The following is a 15656-nucleotide window of genomic DNA, read 5'->3' on the forward strand; positions in this document are numbered from 1 at the left end:
GAGTCCATCCAAATGCAGCCAAGGAAAGCTGAGCTTTGCGGCACTCGAGCTGACCCCTGTCCAGAGCTCTGCCAGCATCAATCCCAGCCCTGTTTCTGTGCCTGGGGGGCCGCACGATGACTGAAACAGGCTGATTCTCCCTCTGAGCCCCCTGCCTGCTCGCCCCCTTACACACAAGGCGGGTGGGGGGAGAAAAGGGGCAGAGGATGGATGTGTTGGAACAGGAGGCTCGCCATGGTACTGCACTTCCTACTGCCTTCCGTCCTGTGAGTGGGCAGGAGAACATGGCCCATGATCCCCTGTCCTCCCCATCTCCCCCAACACTTAGGGCCTTGGGCCCAGACATGCCGCAGCAGATCAGACCCCGCAGTGTTTGGTTGCTGGGACATATTTCCCACCATCTCGTCTCCGCCAAAGACCGGAAGAGTTTTGCTCGTGGTTTTGGGGCACCGGGGTCTTTCCTGTGTGGCGTTATTGCTCACTAGCAATGCGAGCGGGCAGGAGCTCAGCCTGAATCCACAGCAGGAGGACAACGGACCCCACAGATTCGCTTTTCCAAAACACAGCTACCCTGGGCCATAGGCGCTGACTCCGTGGGTGCTCCGGGGCTGGAGCACTCAACGGGGAAAATTTAGTGGGTGCTCTGCACCCACAGCAGCCAAGCTCCCCTCACCTCCGGCCCCTCCTCCTCCCCTGAGCATGCCACATCCCCGCTCCTCCACCTACCTCCAGCGTTTCCTGCCTGGCCGCTGCCAAACAGCTGTTTGGCCTCATTAGCAGCTCCAGGAGGGAAGGTGAGAAGCGGGAACATAGCGTGCTCAGGGAAGGAGGCAGGGCTGAGGCGGGGATTTGGGGAAGGACTTGGAATAGGGGCAGGGAGAGGGTGGAGACTTTGGGGAAGGGGTTGGAATGGGGGCAGGGCAAGGGTGGGAAGAGGCAGGGCGGGGCCTCATGGAAGGGGTGGAGTGGGGGCAGGGCCAGGGGCAAGGTGGGGTCGAGCACCCAGGGGAAAGCGGGGAAGTCAGCGCCTATGCCCTGGGCCGAGACTTGCCCAGGTGGTGTCAGTGGGCGAGCTAAAGGTGGTGGAGGGGGACGGGCTGTCTCACAAGCCAGGGCGTGCAAAGGAGAAATGAGGTGCCAGCGGGAGACACTGTCCCACTGACACCCTGCCCAGGGTGAATTTCACCTGCAAACGCAAATCCCTCGGCACGCGCTGAGCTGGGCAATGAAGCAGCAGCAGCAGGTGCAGCTTTTAGAGGTTCTGTGGGATGTTTCGGAAGGTTCACACTGCAGCAAGTTCCGGATTGATCAGTTCTGCACCACTGCCCTCTACTGGATGGGTGCAGAATGGATCAATTCTGTGTCATAGGCCCTGTACAGATATGAGCTGATGGAAATTGTCCTTTAGCTCAAGGGCCTGCTGTTTGGCTGGAGGAGGCTTGGTGCTCTATCCCCTTGCCACTGGGAAGTTTAGAGCCAGACTGAGACCCAGACTAAAGTTCACCTCCAACAAAAATGCTATCAAAGAGCCAGCCGAGGACCGCGCTCGGGCCCGTGTTGCAGGGATACAAGCCAGGAGGCTAATCCGAATCGTAAGCAACAAGGTACAATACGTCCAGGATGCCGAGGACGCACAAAGGCCGCGGGTGCGGTGGGGGGGGGGGGGTGTGGCCGTACCTGGGGCTGCAGTCTGTGCTTCCTTGTTCGGCATCGACCGAGAGCGATGCCATGGCACTTACTGTCTCTGCCTCCTCGGCTTCCCCCTTCTGCGCCTCCAGCAAGGAACAGCTGACCACCGAGGCACAGCGCTTCACAGAGCTCCAGTGTTTGCCTGCAGGCCCCGGGAGGGAGTTATTAGGGGCACCTGACTACCCCACTGGGACAACTCTCCCCCTGCCCCACCCCCTACAGCGCCCCGTGCTGGGAGAGGCTGGGACTGGCGTAGCTGGGAGCTCCCCCCACAGCCAGCGCTCCTGCCCCACCCCCTACAGCACCCCCTGTTGGGAGGACAGCTAAAGCTTCTTCATCCTCTGACCCTTCGCCCACTCCCAGGACATCCGGGCCTGGCTTTTCCTATCCCCGTCTGAACTTTTGACCAGAGGTGGAACCAAAGGGCATCAACTGAGGGGATTCCTCAACCCCTCCCCAGACCCAGTGCCCTGAGCTGCCCCTCCCCCCTGCCCCACTTACTCTGGATTTCAATAACCTTCTCCAGCGTGGCCACGGCATTTACATTTGGCTTCTGCTGCAGGAGACCTTGATCCAGGGGGTCCAGCTGGGAGAGAAGGGGGGTGGAGAGAGAAGAGTCTCAGAACGAGTGGGGGGCATGTTCTGCATCCTCCCCCTCCACATCCTTGCTTCCTTTAATTCAACTTCCCCGAGGTGCTCCCCCCTTCCCCCATGATTATTATACAGTGACACTGTCATATAAAAGCTACAGCAGTAATAAGATGGGCCCCATCCCCGGGGCTGGGATGGGCCCTTGATCCACACAATGGCATCCCCTAGAGAAGGCTTTTCCGATTGGCCTCAGGTTTGCTGCTGTTGAAATCAATGGGAGTTTTACTAGCAACTTTGCTGGGAGCAGAGCGAGGCCCATGCTGAGCACTTCTGAAAACCTCTCCCCTTGAGCGGGCGGTGGGTTCGGGCGGGGGCAAGGGCTCCTTAGAGGCAGATGGGACCCGCCTGTGCACTTCAACTGCAGGATCAGGATCATAATTAATTTATTTTTAAAAGCAAATGCCCTTCCCAAATGGGGCTGGCTCCAGAGTTTTTGCCACCCCAAGAGGCAGGAAAAAAAGAAAAAGCCGCCATCGTTATCGTCGGCGGCTGCACCGCGTTGCTTTCTTCTTTGGCGGCAGGTCCTTCCCTCCGAGAGGAACCGAGGGACCCGCTACTGAACTGCCCCCAAAGAGCCTGACGTGCCACCACTTCCCCTGAGCCGCCCCAAGCACCTGCTTGTGAGCTGGTGCCTGGAGCCAGCCCTGTTCCCAAATGCCCCCTTTCCTTGGGAACACACTGGGAGGGGTTTATAGCTCCAGTCTCCTGGCTGGCTCTGGGGTCTGTTCTCTTGTTCCTACTTCTCTCCCTATCTATGGTGAGAGTCAGTTTCATGCTTGTTTCTAGTCAGCTTCACCGGTTCCTGGTCTGTTACCTGGCTGAGCTGGGATCACTAGAACTTACACAGAGGTTTTATGGCCAGACTGGAACCAGCACCGGCCGTTATCTTTCACCCAGACTCCCCTGTATTAAGACTTCCGTTAGATCAAAGCTGCCTTCGAGAGGCTAAACTCTTATGTGCCAACAGCAGGCAGGGAACTGGGGCGACCTAAGGGGCTGCTGATGGCAGGGAACTGATCAGGTGAGAGACACCCAGAGGATCCCAGCCTGTAATCCACACCCTGCGCTGCAGAGAGAGGTGAACCCCCCCCCAGGTCCTTGCCAATCTGAGCAGGGAGAAAATCCTTCCTGGCCCCAAATCTGGGGCTCAGGGTGACCCTGAGCATGTGCACAAAACACCCCAGACAGGCATCTAGCAAGAGGATTCTCTGTCCCCTCCACCCACCCCCAGTTCAGTGTCCTGCCTCTGAAGCTTCAGAGAAAGGCAGAAAAGAATCCCAAGCCACCCACGGGAAGTCCAGCCGATTGTTAGACACGGCAGGATTGGATTTTAATCAATAAAGCTCGATCAGCACTGATTTCAGCTCCCATTCAGCAACGCACTTAAGCATGTGATTAAACCCTTCTCCGGTCAGGACAGCACTTAAGCACGTGTGTGCAGACCCTAGCACCCGGCCCACTGGGGGATCATAGGAACCCCTGCAGTAACGGTAAGGAGCTATTCGGAGCATGGGCCGAAGTCCTGCTGAGTGCAGTGGGTGGAACCTCACGCCAGTGGAGCCAGGATTTCATGCAGGGACAGTCCAGGGGATTGAAGCACCTGGTTAAAGTTAACCACGTGCCCAAAGGGCTGTCCTGAAGAGAGATGCTTTGCTGAACGGGGGCTTTCGGGCCCAGTCTGGGGCTCACTCTCCCCAGTATTGCAGTCAGCTCTCTGGGGCAGCAACTGTCTCTTTGTTTTGTGTCTGCACAACGGAGGCCCTGCGACTGGGGCTCCCAGACGCTGCTGTAATGCAGATACTAAATGATATCAATTAATAATCATATTTATTGTCTGTATCACATTAGCACCTCGCGGCCCGGCTCAGCCCAGGTGCGGCACAGGTACAGTAACACACAGTCCCAGCCCAGAAGCGCTTGCAGGCTAAACAGCAGGTGGGAAGGAAAACTGAGGCCCCGAGATGCGCCCGCATGGGCTGCGCCGGGCGGGAACTCCACTGACCTCCACGCCAAGCAGGGCGGAGACACAGGCTTCTGAGGCGTCGCAGATGGCTGTCAGGTCGTGACCCCCCTCCAAAGCCAGCACCACGCGCCCGCCGGCCAGTTTCATCAGCTGCTTGGTCAGGTGCCCAAAACCTACAGGAAGGGGGAGAAACTGCCGTGGTCAGTATGGGACAAGACCCTCCCCTAGCATAGTCCTGCAGCACCTGGGGGCATTGGGATAACAGGGGCCAGTGAGAGAGAGGCGTATGCATGGGGATAAACAGACAGACAGACGGACAGATAGGTATGCCTGTATGCACGGAGATAGACACACTAACCACTGCTCACAATTTGGGGATTGCAAAGTGCTTTGTCAGTGGATTAACCTCCCATTTCACAGATGGGGAAACTGAGGCACAGAGCAGGGCAGTGACTCTCCCCGTCACCCAGGAAAGCCAGGTGGGGCGCAGCCAGGGGTACAGCCCAGGGAACCCCACCTTGTGGTGTGTTAAACCATTGGGCACCTGGTGCATAGAGCACTTCTCTCTGTATTAGCACCAGTGCTACGGGGGCCTGCAGGGAGTTCAGGAGAACCAGGTGCAGCCCAGGTCAGAGGCCCTGGAGCTGCTGGGTCCTAGCGCGTAGAGCCGCCCAGGGCTAACCCAGCAGGAGAAGAGCCTGACCTGGCTCGGCTCCCGCCCCCATCTGGCTCCGACATCCATCCCCAGGCCAGGCCTGGGAATGAGAGCTCCCATTTCAGCGCTCAGGGTCCCCCGAGTCACCGAACCTGGAAAATGAAGTGGGAGCGAACCCTGAAGGGCGCCCGAACCCTGAAGGGCGCCTGAACCCTGTGTCAACCCTCCACCCAGGGAGTTTCACCCCCCAGGGGCTTTCCCACCTGGGGAACCAGCACGTGGATAGTGGACAAATGGGCTGGCGAGAGACGCTGTGGGGACCCAGCCCCGGACCAGGGGGCAGGCTGGGTGCAGCCTGACGCAATTCCCTCTGCCTGCAATTTTCATAGTTCTCGTGTCTCTGCTCCAAGCCACGATCCCAAACGCAGCCCCTTGCCCCAATTCCCATGGGGCAACCCAGCTGGATCCCAAAAGCAAGCCCTCGACCCCCACGGGGCAGCCCTGCCTGCCTCCAAATGCAGGCTGTTGCCCCGATCCCCATGGGGCAGCCCCACTGGCCCCCAAACACTGTCCCTTGACCCCCACGGGGCAGCCCTGCCTGCCTCCAAATGCAGGCTGTTGCCTCGATCCCCATGGGGCAGCCCCACTGACCCCCAAACACAGGCCCTCAACCCCCACGGGGCAGCCCCACTGGCTCCCAAACGCCAGCCCCGCTCTCACATTTCGCCGTGACGGAGTAGCCACCCAGTGGAGACAGGTGTCCCTCGACTGCGTCGAAGCCGGCAGAGACCAGGACCACGTCCGGGGAGAACTCGTTGGCTATTGGCATCACCACCGTCCTGGGGGAGGGGAGACCGCGAGTGAGGCCCCCCGCAGAGCAACCCTCGGCTGAGTCACCCGGGGCTGGGAGATGGGCTCCTTGGCCGGCGAGAGGGCACGGAACATCTCAGCACCTGCGGGGGAGCATGGCCTGTCCCGGGCAACCCTCTCCCTTGCCCCCCTCCTCCTCCTGCCGTCGGGAACCCTCCCCCTGTGCCCCTCCTGCCCTGGGCTCCTGGGAACCCGTCTCTGCCCCACTTGTGCCCTGGGATCTCCCCTCCCCCCCGTGCCTGACTCCCCACAGCAAAACAAAAGCACTTTCTGGGTCCAAGAGATTAAGCATTCCCCAGCCTCCTCCCCCAGCTGCCCACCCCAGCCCTAGGAACACCTCTGCAGGCCCCCTTCCCCATAACAGGGCCTCATGCCCCAGGGAGTCCTACACATCCATGGCACACGGAGATCCTGCAGCCAGAACAGGCAGGAGGGTAAAACGACAGGCACGCAGGACTCCTGGGTTCTAGTCCCTGCTCTGACACTGGCCTGCGGGCTGACCTTGAGCAAGCCGCTTCCCTGCTCCGGGCCTCAGTTTCCCCCTCTGTGAAATGGGGATAATGCTTCTCGAAGGGCAGAAAGACACCGCTGCTGCTGCTAGCGCTGTCCACTGTGGCTGCGGTCATGCTGCCCTGGCCTGGCCCAACTGGGGTCAGTGTCACTCCAGTCCTATTAGCCCCAAACCTCTTCCCAGCACCAGCCCCTCCTGGATGTCCCCCCGGCCCCAGATGGATGGAGGCCGACTGACTGGCCCAAGGACACCCAGAGAGTCAGTGGCAGGGCCCGTCTCTCCCTCCTCTCAGCTGAGGCTACGGCACTACCTGCTAGCAGGGCGCTGAGGCAAAGGCCTGTGCTCCAGCCCAGGCTGTCGCCCGGCGGGGGTACCCCAGCCGTGGAGAGGAGCCGGCAGTGCCCCCTGGGGGAGCCCTACCTGAACGCGGCCAGGTACTCCACATCGCCGATGGGGGGTTCCACTCCGCCTGTCCAGGCTATGTTGACGTTGTACCCCACCCCCATCCCGCTGCCAACCTGCAAGAGAGGAGACCTGCATAGGACGTGCCTGGATCCGTGGGCCAGGCACGGCAGGGGCCCAGCCCCCACCGCCCCGTGGAAGAGTCTGGCACGGGGAGGGCCTTTCCGGCTCAGGGGTCTGCCGTCCCAGCCGCTCTGATCATGCCCCGTCTCCGCTAGCTATTCAGGGAGCAGACGGGGGATCACGGAGGGAGCCTTACAAGGGGATTCAGGATCCTCCCCCTTCCCTCAGCACCGTATAACCCCCAAGCAGGGAATGCCCTTGGGTTAGATCCTTGGGACCTGTCACATCCCAACGCCACACCTGATGCTGGATGGGACCCACAGCTGCCCCATGCTCCATAAGTCCTGCCTCAGATCCCCCACCCTCTGCACCCCCAACCCTGATGCCTCCACCTGCCTTGGGACAGGCTCCCTCGCTGGGGCCCACCGGCCCTCGGACAAAGCCCCAGCTCCCACACGGAGCCCCGTCACCTTCCAGCGAGACGCCCTCCAGATCACGTGCACAGGGCCTCACTGGCCAGAGACCCCACGGCCCTGTGGGCAGCTCTGTACGGCCCCGTATGGCTCTCCGGCCTGCACTCACCTCCTCGGGGGCCCCGCTGCCTGGGAAGAAGTTGCCGTTGTCATAGCGGTGCAGGGAGATGTACAGCACGTTGGGGTCGCTGTAGAAGGCTTGCTGGGTGCCATTGCCATGGTGAATGTCCTGCAGGGAGCACAGCCGTTAGGGGGCTCCCCCGCTGATGGGGGCAGCGGGACTAGTCAGGGTCTGGTCAAAGGCCTCCTTGCGCTGACGCAGAGACCGGTGGATACAAACAAGCCTCCATCAGGACTGGGACTGACTGGATCCCAGCAGCCACCCTCCCTCCAGCCGACTCTTTATGGCAGGGGTGCCCAATGGCTATACCCAATGCCTCAGTAGCAAGCTCTGAACCTGCTTCCATGGGAAACAGCGAGCGACTTTCCAGCCCTTCAACCTTCCTGATGAGGCCACGGTGTAGGGCAGCGGCCATGACCAGAGACCCCTTTTGTCTCCGTGGGGCGTTAACTCTGGAGGCTAATGATGGCAGCCATCGTGCACACAAATGCAGCCGTACGTGCCCGGCTGCAGCCGCCCTTGGGAACAGTCGGTGACCTTGGCGCAGCTACTCACTCCTGCAACCTGCGTTCTTAGCCCTCCCCGCAAACATCTTCGTACCAGGAGGGGGGAGCTGGCGGGGGCCAGAGGAGGGAGTGGAAAGAGAAAGCCACTACGGGGATTCTTTTGCCACATACTTTGCTTTCCACGTCAGTCTAGTACAGTGAACCTCCTGGGTTTATTTAGCTGACGGCCTCGCGGTTTTGATGGCCATGTCAGTAGGGTGATGAGGTGTCTGGTTTTCGCCCGGAACATCCGGTCGAGAAGGGACCCTGGTGGCTCCAGTCAGCACTGCCGACCGGCCCGTTAAAAGTCGTCGGCGGTGCTGTGGAGCTAAGGCAGGCTAGTCCCTGCCTGTCCTGGGGCACTGTGCTGCGCCCCGGAAGTGGCCAGCAGGTCTGGCTCCCAGGCAGGGGGGCCACTGGGCTCCATGCGTTACCCCCACCCCAAGCACTGGCTCTCCACTCCCATTGGCCAGGAACTCGCCAATGGGAGCTGGGGTCTAGGTCGAGAGCCACATGCACTTCGGAGCCTCCTCCCTAGGAGCCCTCTGGGGCGCAGTGTGGTGACCCAGGACAGGCAGGCAGCCTGCCCTAGCCCCCACGCTGCACTGCTGACTGGGAGCCGCCCGAGGTAAGCCTGCACCCCAACCCCCTGTCCCAGCCCTGAGGCCCCCAAACCTGGAGCCCCTCTGCACTCCAAACCCCTCCTCCCCAGATCCTGCACCCCCAGCCCAGAGCCCTCACCCCTCCCACACCCCAACCCCTGGCCTCAACCTGCAGCCCCCTCCCACATTCCGAATCCCTCAGCCCCAGAGCTCCCAGCCTGGAGCCCCCTCCTGCACCCCAAACCCCTCATCCCCATTGAGGGGGGGGAAGGGAAAGCATCGCTGATGTGAGTGGTACAGAGAACCGGGAGCTGTCTGTTACCACCTGCAAAGGGAAAGCCACATACTGGGGCTTGGGGTCTTTACCTTCTGAACAGAGAAAGCTGGAATGTGTGTGTGTGTGTGTGTGTCAGTGTGAGTGTGTGTGTGTCAGTGTGAGTGTGTGACCCAGCTCGTCTCACGCGGGACGCCGACTGGCGATGCAGAGCCTGGCTGGACTGAGAGGAGGCGGGGTTTTATAGCCGCTTTGAACCGAACCAGGGCTTGGGATGAGCACAGAGTGGCACAAGGGAGAAGGCTGGCCCAGGGCACTTTAACCCCTTCAGAGAAAAGTTCTTAGTTAGGGACTTGGCCGCCTCATCCTGTCCACACACCTCCGGGCTCGTCTATACACAGCAGCTGTCCGGCTTGAGCCAGGTGGAGATGGTGAGGGGCAGGCCCCTGAGCGTGGGCACACTACTGCCTGTACAGCTGGTCCCATAGGAGCACCGTGATACTGACCGAACTGCACCCACGCTGAGGGCTGCTCTGGTATCCCCGTGTCAGGACGAAAAAAAAACCACACCCAAATGGACAAAACCTGGCTGTGGGGTCGGACCAGGCCAGGGGCTGGGTCTTCACTGCAAAGCAAGGTGTGGTTCCACCCCGAGAGGTAACTCGTCAGCTGTCTCACCCCAGGCGCCCTAGTTCTGACCTCGGGGTAGCTAGTCTAGGTGAACCCCAGGGATCGGGGAGAGGACCGACCGGACCCAGCCATGGCCGCGTCTCCACTAAACCCCTTTGCTGGCATAATTATGGCAATCGGGGGCAGGAAGAGGTGTGACGCCCGATTGACACAGCTGTGCTGGCTAGAGACCCTAGTGTGGATGCAGCTACACCAGCAAAACTGCAGGATAAGTTACGCCAGCCACAGCTTTGCCATCAGAGCTGCGTCCACACTGTCAACCCCACAACCCCCTTCGTTCTCCATCACGCGGGGCAAAGGCAAGCCAAACGAGGGGGATTTTTTTTTCTCTCTTGCAGGGCTGGCTGGAGAGAGAAGGATCCAGCCCCTGCAAGGGGAGCAGGAATCTGGTTCCCAGCCAACGGCAGGTACGTTCCGTCTGGCCTGGCCGCCTTCCTTACCCAGTCCACAATGAGGATCTTGCCGACGCTGAGCTTCTGCTGGAGCAGCTTGGCAGCGATGGCGACGGAGTTGAAGAAGCAGAAGCCCCTGAGCAGGCAGGAGAGGAGAGAGATGGGGTCACTGCTTCCTAGCCAGCGCGAGCGCCAGGGCAGCGGGGAACCGGCCCCACTGATCTGCCTGCGTCTACGCTAGGGCTCCTCTGCTATCCGTGCCCCCTACTGCTCCGCCAGCTCAGCGCCACGCCACGGGGCAGCTCTGACGCCAGGAGAGCACCAATCATCATCTCCTCCTGCTCCAGACAGAGCGACGGGGCCCGGTGGGTAAAAGCCAGCAGCAGGGCGGCGCTCCGGGAATGATGGCTGGGGAGACAGGCCCCCTCCAAGATTCCCATCACAGAACTGCTCTGGCAACCAGCTAGGGGTTGGGGACTGGGTGTGCGGGGCAGGGGGAGGGTCGGTGACGTGCTGGGCTGGGACAGGCCCCAGAACACACTCCCTGTCTGCACTGGACAGAGAAAGCAGCCTAGAGCCCCAGCTGCTAGAACTAGAGATGGGGCCAGAGCCGAGCCCTGATTCTCTTCTGCGCCAACATCCCTCAGCTCAGTGCAGGGGACCAGCTTCACCTGCAGGGTTTCCTGAGAGCCTCTGCACTGGTCTCCACCTCTTGCCAACACTTAGAGCAGCTCACGGGCTGCTCTAACTTATACCAGCTGGTGAGGTGTCCGGGATCATATGCCAAGGTTGAATCAGCGGCTGCTCCACCCTACCCCCTGTGGCAGCTGATGGCCCTCATCCCACAGGAATTCTCAGCGGGTGGGACAAATTGGCCCGGACAGGAGTGAATCCAGATCCAGATGTGTACTTTGAGCCCCCACCTCTCGTTTAAATACAGCTGCTGCTACCTCAGGTTCATCCATTGCCCAGACAAGGACTGGACGGCTTCTACTGTGACAGTGGCAGGGGTCCCTTCTTATTCCTGCACCTCGGTCCCGAAGGAGGGGCCATGCCAGCTGCCACACCCCGTGACGATCCCCTGGAGATGCAGGGGGCCCCCGCAGATCCCCCGGGGACAGAATGGATCTAGCCTGGTTGGTGGAGATGAGACCAAATCAGGTCCTAGCCCCTTTGCTGAATCGTGCTGGAGCTGGGCAAAGAGGGATTCTGAGTGCGCGGCTCAGGACACCTTCAAAGGGGCTGGCAGTCAGAGGGCCGATGCCCAGCACTTCCTGAGTACCAGGCCCCCTGGCGGTATCTCAAGCGGGGCGCCCCAAATCTCATCCCAGGGCTGGCGTGGGACTGATCTCGGTTAGAACCCGACGGCCCTCCCCTTCTCCCGACGAGGTGAGAAGTCCAGGCTGGAACTAGGCAGACACCAGTCCTTCTCGGTCCCTTTGCCATTGTCCCCTTCCCCTGCCCTCACTTACATGGCCGTGGATTCTTCCGCATGGTGCCCCGGGGGCCGGATGACGGCAAATCCATTCTGCACAGAGAACCAGAGAGGTGGGGGGGCGGGGGGGTTAAACGAGTGAGCCAGGTTCGAAGGTCCCTCGCCCTGTTCTAACGGCACACAGGGAAGGCAGGGCCAGACCTGGGGCCGGCCAGAACCATCAGGAGGGGACATGAGATCGGAGATGCTATTTTCACTTAGCTTGTAAGAGCCTTGGGGACTTTCTGTCCCGTGCTGAGACAGTGTCTGGCACAAATGGGGGCCTGGGTCCATCACTGGGGCTCCCAACCCAATACAGACAATAAATGACAACAGGAAGTTATTTCCAAGCAGGAGGGTGACCCCAAAAAGTCCCTCGAGCGACAGGTGCCCTCCCCCACCCCGCAGGGAAGCCGCCGTTCCTCTTAGCCCAGCCGCCACTCTACCCTGCCTCTTCCGTCAGCATCATTATCCTCAGAGTCTTGCTTATGTAAGAGGCTGGATTGCAGAAACAGCAGTGCCTTTCGGGGGGGAGATCGGTGCCTCGGAAGTGGGAAAGGGACTTGCTCGAGGTCACACGGCGAATCCGTGGCAGAGCTGGGAACAGAACCCAGGAGTCCTGCCTCCTGCTCTCTTGCGCTAACGACAAGACTACACGCCTCGTTCCGAAGCTGAGACGAGACCCCGGGCGGGCTGTTGCCCTGCTCTTCCCTGTCTAACCCCTAGATGATACTGTGATCCTCAGAGGCCGGTCACAGGGCTGCGACCCCTCTTCATTTCCAGTGGCTGAATAGTGTTAAAAGAAGCTCCGAAGACCACGTGGGGCCTGATTTTCCCAGGTGCCTCTTCCTGGAATTCCCTTCCCGGGTGAGCAGTTGCTGCCACAGATGGGTTCCATGATCGCAGGCGGGAGATGCCCCTGCGTGCTCCGTGCCATGGGAATATTGGACACCTCCTGTCCCAGGCTGGGTCCCCGTCTATTGGTTCCTGGGGGAAAGGGCAGCGCAGCAGCAGCCGGCTGATAGAGACAGCCTCTGATCAAACCCGCTGCGTTTGAGCGGGACGGGACTGAACCCTGAGATACCACTTTGACACAGCCCCATTCCTGATTCTCCCTGACTCCCAGCGATGAATAATCCTGTGCCAGCAGGCCGGGGGCAAATACACGAGCGACTGCATTCGAGGGAGACTGTCCTTTGCCACCCCTTTTCTCCGCTGCCACTCCTTCTGATGGCCCCCTACACGGATCAGTGAGAACCCATCTCCACAGCATAGCTCTCTTCCCGGACAGCTGAGGGAGAACTCCGAGTTGCTAGCAGCAGTAGGCTGTTATCCTCTATGTGAACCAGCTCCATGTGAATTCGGGACCACTAGCACCAAAATCACAATCCCCTACTCCCTGAGCTAAAGGGACAACCCCTCCAGCTACGGCAAGCCCCTGGGGACAGGGAGAGTCTTGTTGTTCTGCGAGCGGACAGCGCCTAGCACCATGACTTGGGCCCCTAGGTGCTACAGTATGGCAGGCCGTTGCAGTGGCCATGCGCGATGGAGCGCCCCTGAACCCCCGGCTGCGTGCGGGGGACTCACCTTGAGCTCTCCCGAGGCCACCTTGAAGGCTAACTCCACCAAGCAGCCCACGGCCATGCGGACAGCACTGGACGAGTGCATCTCGTTCCACACCGTGTCGCTGTCCACCTGCCCAGAAAGCAAGCCGGGCCGTTAGCGGGCCGCCCTGGGAGCGTGGCACAGAGCCCCCTAGCCCCGCCCCCGAGGAGCTACTCACCCCGATGCCGCCGCAGGGCAGGACCGCATACATCTTCTGGCTGATGGGACCTGGGCAGAGCAGAGGGAGCAGTGACAGACAGCCAAGAGCCCACGCCCCTGCCTGGGGAGGGCACGGTCCCCCTCACCCCGCCCCTCGAGATCTGGACTGGGAAGAGGTAAAAATGGGGGGATCTGGACACAGGGGCATAGGAGTTGCCATGACACATCTCCCCACCGGGCCCACCGAGGTTGTGTCCCAGCTGCTGCCGTTGGAACGGACTGGACTTGGTCTGGTGAGTCCAACATTCAATCGCTTACCGTAGCAGAAAGAGCCCCAGCCCCCACACTGCCCCCCAGGTCACCCTCCCTTTCAGAGCCAGAAAAAGAACCCAGTGCCCCTGCTCTAACCCATAGGGAACACTCCCCTCCCAGACCCAGGAAAAGAACCCAGTCCCCCTGACTCCCAGACCCCCCCTGCTCTAACCCCTACGATGCACTCCCCTCCCTGAGCCAGCGATAGAACCCAGGAGTCCTGACTCCCAGTCCCCACTCCTGCTGCTCTAACCAATAGGCCTCGCTGCTTTCCCAGAGCCAGGAAAAGAACCCAGGGTCCTCACTCCCTGTGTCCCCCGCTCTAACCAACAGGCCTCGCTCCCTTCTCAAAGCCAAGAAAAGAACCCAGGAGTCCTGACTCCTTGGTCCCTGCTCTAACCATTAGACAGTGCTGCCTCTGCTAGATTAAAAAGAAAACCCAGCTACCGTGAAGAAAACGTTGCCCTCGCCCCGCACACTAGGCAAGGAGCATGAACAACCCCCTCCGCCTTCTGCCGTAGCCAACAGCTCAACGCCCAGGGACTTGGTGGGAGCGGGCAGGGCCCTAAATCATCCTCAGATGGGGCACTGCCAGGTCCGCCTACCTAGCAGCTTCTTGCTGTCGAGTTTCTGTCGGTTGAGGGGGCTGGTTCCGTACAGCAACGTGTGATGCTCCGAATGGACCGTCTGGATTTCATCCAGCGTCGCTTTCCTGCCCCGGATCCGCTAGCAGAGAGAGCCGGGTGAGTGAGGCCGTGCCTGGCCAGACAGTCCCAGGATCGTGGCTTTATGGAGCTAGCTGGGCTGAGAAACCTGTCTGGGTGCTCAGGGCACACGGCCAGCCGCCCACTTCGAGGGGCGCAGGATCAACCCGGGGGTCCTGGGTTTTTGCACCTCAGAGGTGACAACTCTGGTTCTGAAGGGAGTGAGCTGCAGCCAGGGGGTGGCTGGATCATGGATGCTTCAGCCAGGAGGCATTTACCTCTGGTGCTGGGGACTGGTCAGCCCTGTGGGGATCCACATAGACTGGGGTCCCTTCCAGTGGGGCAGGGCTGCAGTGGGTGTGCTCCCTGTATTTGGAGGCTATGCAGAGCCCTCTCCAACCCCCGGCAGTAATTCGGAGCCACCCCAGAGCTGCTTGAACCTATACTGTACTTCCTATCGCCCCCTACAGGCCCTGGGCAGCAGAGAAGAGCAGCAGCACAGAACACTCCAGCCATGCCCCAACCCCACCATACCCCTAGGCTGGGAGGGGTGGGGGGTTTTCAGTGGGTTATTGCCCCACCCCCTTTGCAGGGCAGGCTGCTCCACGCGGGGGGAATCCGATCTTACCGACACCTCTAGCAGGCAGCTGGCTGGGCTGGATGAAGCTGGGGAGGGTCCGTCCCCACCCAAGTCTCTTGTGCTAGGAAGAGCTACGTCTGCACTGCCCGTGGCCACACCCCAAACTCTCTTGCCCGGATTTGGTGGGGCTTTCAACCCCAGCGGGTTGGCAGAGCTGGGGCTCAGAGCTTTCACTCGGGCCGATAACCTCACTTCACAGCGAGAACGCAGGCTAAATCCTTTGCACACTGAGTCCTCCAGCCGTCCCACAAGCCCCCCCACAGCCCCAGAAGTACACACGAGTTCTCCCACAAGGCACCGGGGAAGAATCACAGAGCGGTCAGTGCAAAGCAGCCCCAAGAACCGGGAACTGTGCCCCCAGAAGTCCCAGCGACACACCCGGGGAACACAGAGCCAGCGAGGGCCCCGAGACTTGGCCAAGCGGCTGCTCACGCGTAGGCGGCTGCTGATCACCGGAGCTACCTCTGCAGTGGAGACGTAGGAGACGGTGCCGGGGTGCCGTGGTTGCAATCTTTGAGGTGCAACAGTAACCCAAGGCCTCAGCCACGCATGGTCCCTTGACACTTTCTGCATGATTGCTGCTGCCTGAGCCCCCACGTTCCCCCAGCCTCCTCCCTAGGATCCTCACCTCGCACTTGCTCAGCAAGCCGGTCTCCTGGAGCCTGGACCAGATGCTCTGGATTCTCCCAGCATGCTCTGGGTGAATGTTAGTGTTCCCGCACATACACTGGTGCTTCAGCATGAATGTGTCGTAGATCACGCCTGGGGGAGAGACGAGGGAAGGGACAGGAAGTAAGGGCT

The 15656-nt window shown here is 60.6% G+C and overlaps 1 protein-coding gene across 7 annotated transcripts in view; it reads right to left on the reverse strand.

The window, feature by feature from the left end:
• Positions 1-15656, reverse strand: part of HDAC5 (histone deacetylase 5) — a 109810-nt gene that overhangs the window by 7212 nt on the left and 86942 nt on the right. For all 7 annotated transcript variants that reach the window (XM_030541261.1, XM_030541263.1, XM_030541264.1 and 4 more), the window contains 12 exons: positions 15484-15617; positions 14117-14237; positions 13219-13268; positions 13023-13130; positions 11434-11489; positions 10010-10097; positions 7447-7566; positions 6760-6857; positions 5679-5797; positions 4343-4476; positions 2191-2275; positions 1678-1831 (listed from right to left, as the gene is read on the reverse strand). In XM_030541261.1, the coding sequence (XP_030397121.1) occupies positions 1678-1831; positions 2191-2275; positions 4343-4476; positions 5679-5797; positions 6760-6857; positions 7447-7566; positions 10010-10097; positions 11434-11489; positions 13023-13130; positions 13219-13268; positions 14117-14237; positions 15484-15617 (1267 nt within the window). The remainder of the gene's footprint in view (positions 1-1677; positions 1832-2190; positions 2276-4342; positions 4477-5678; positions 5798-6759; positions 6858-7446; positions 7567-10009; positions 10098-11433; positions 11490-13022; positions 13131-13218; positions 13269-14116; positions 14238-15483; positions 15618-15656) is intronic.

This window comes from Gopherus evgoodei, chromosome 23 (genome assembly GCF_007399415.2).
Source record: "Gopherus evgoodei ecotype Sinaloan lineage chromosome 23, rGopEvg1_v1.p, whole genome shotgun sequence".
Taxonomy (NCBI): Eukaryota; Metazoa; Chordata; order Testudines; family Testudinidae; genus Gopherus; species Gopherus evgoodei.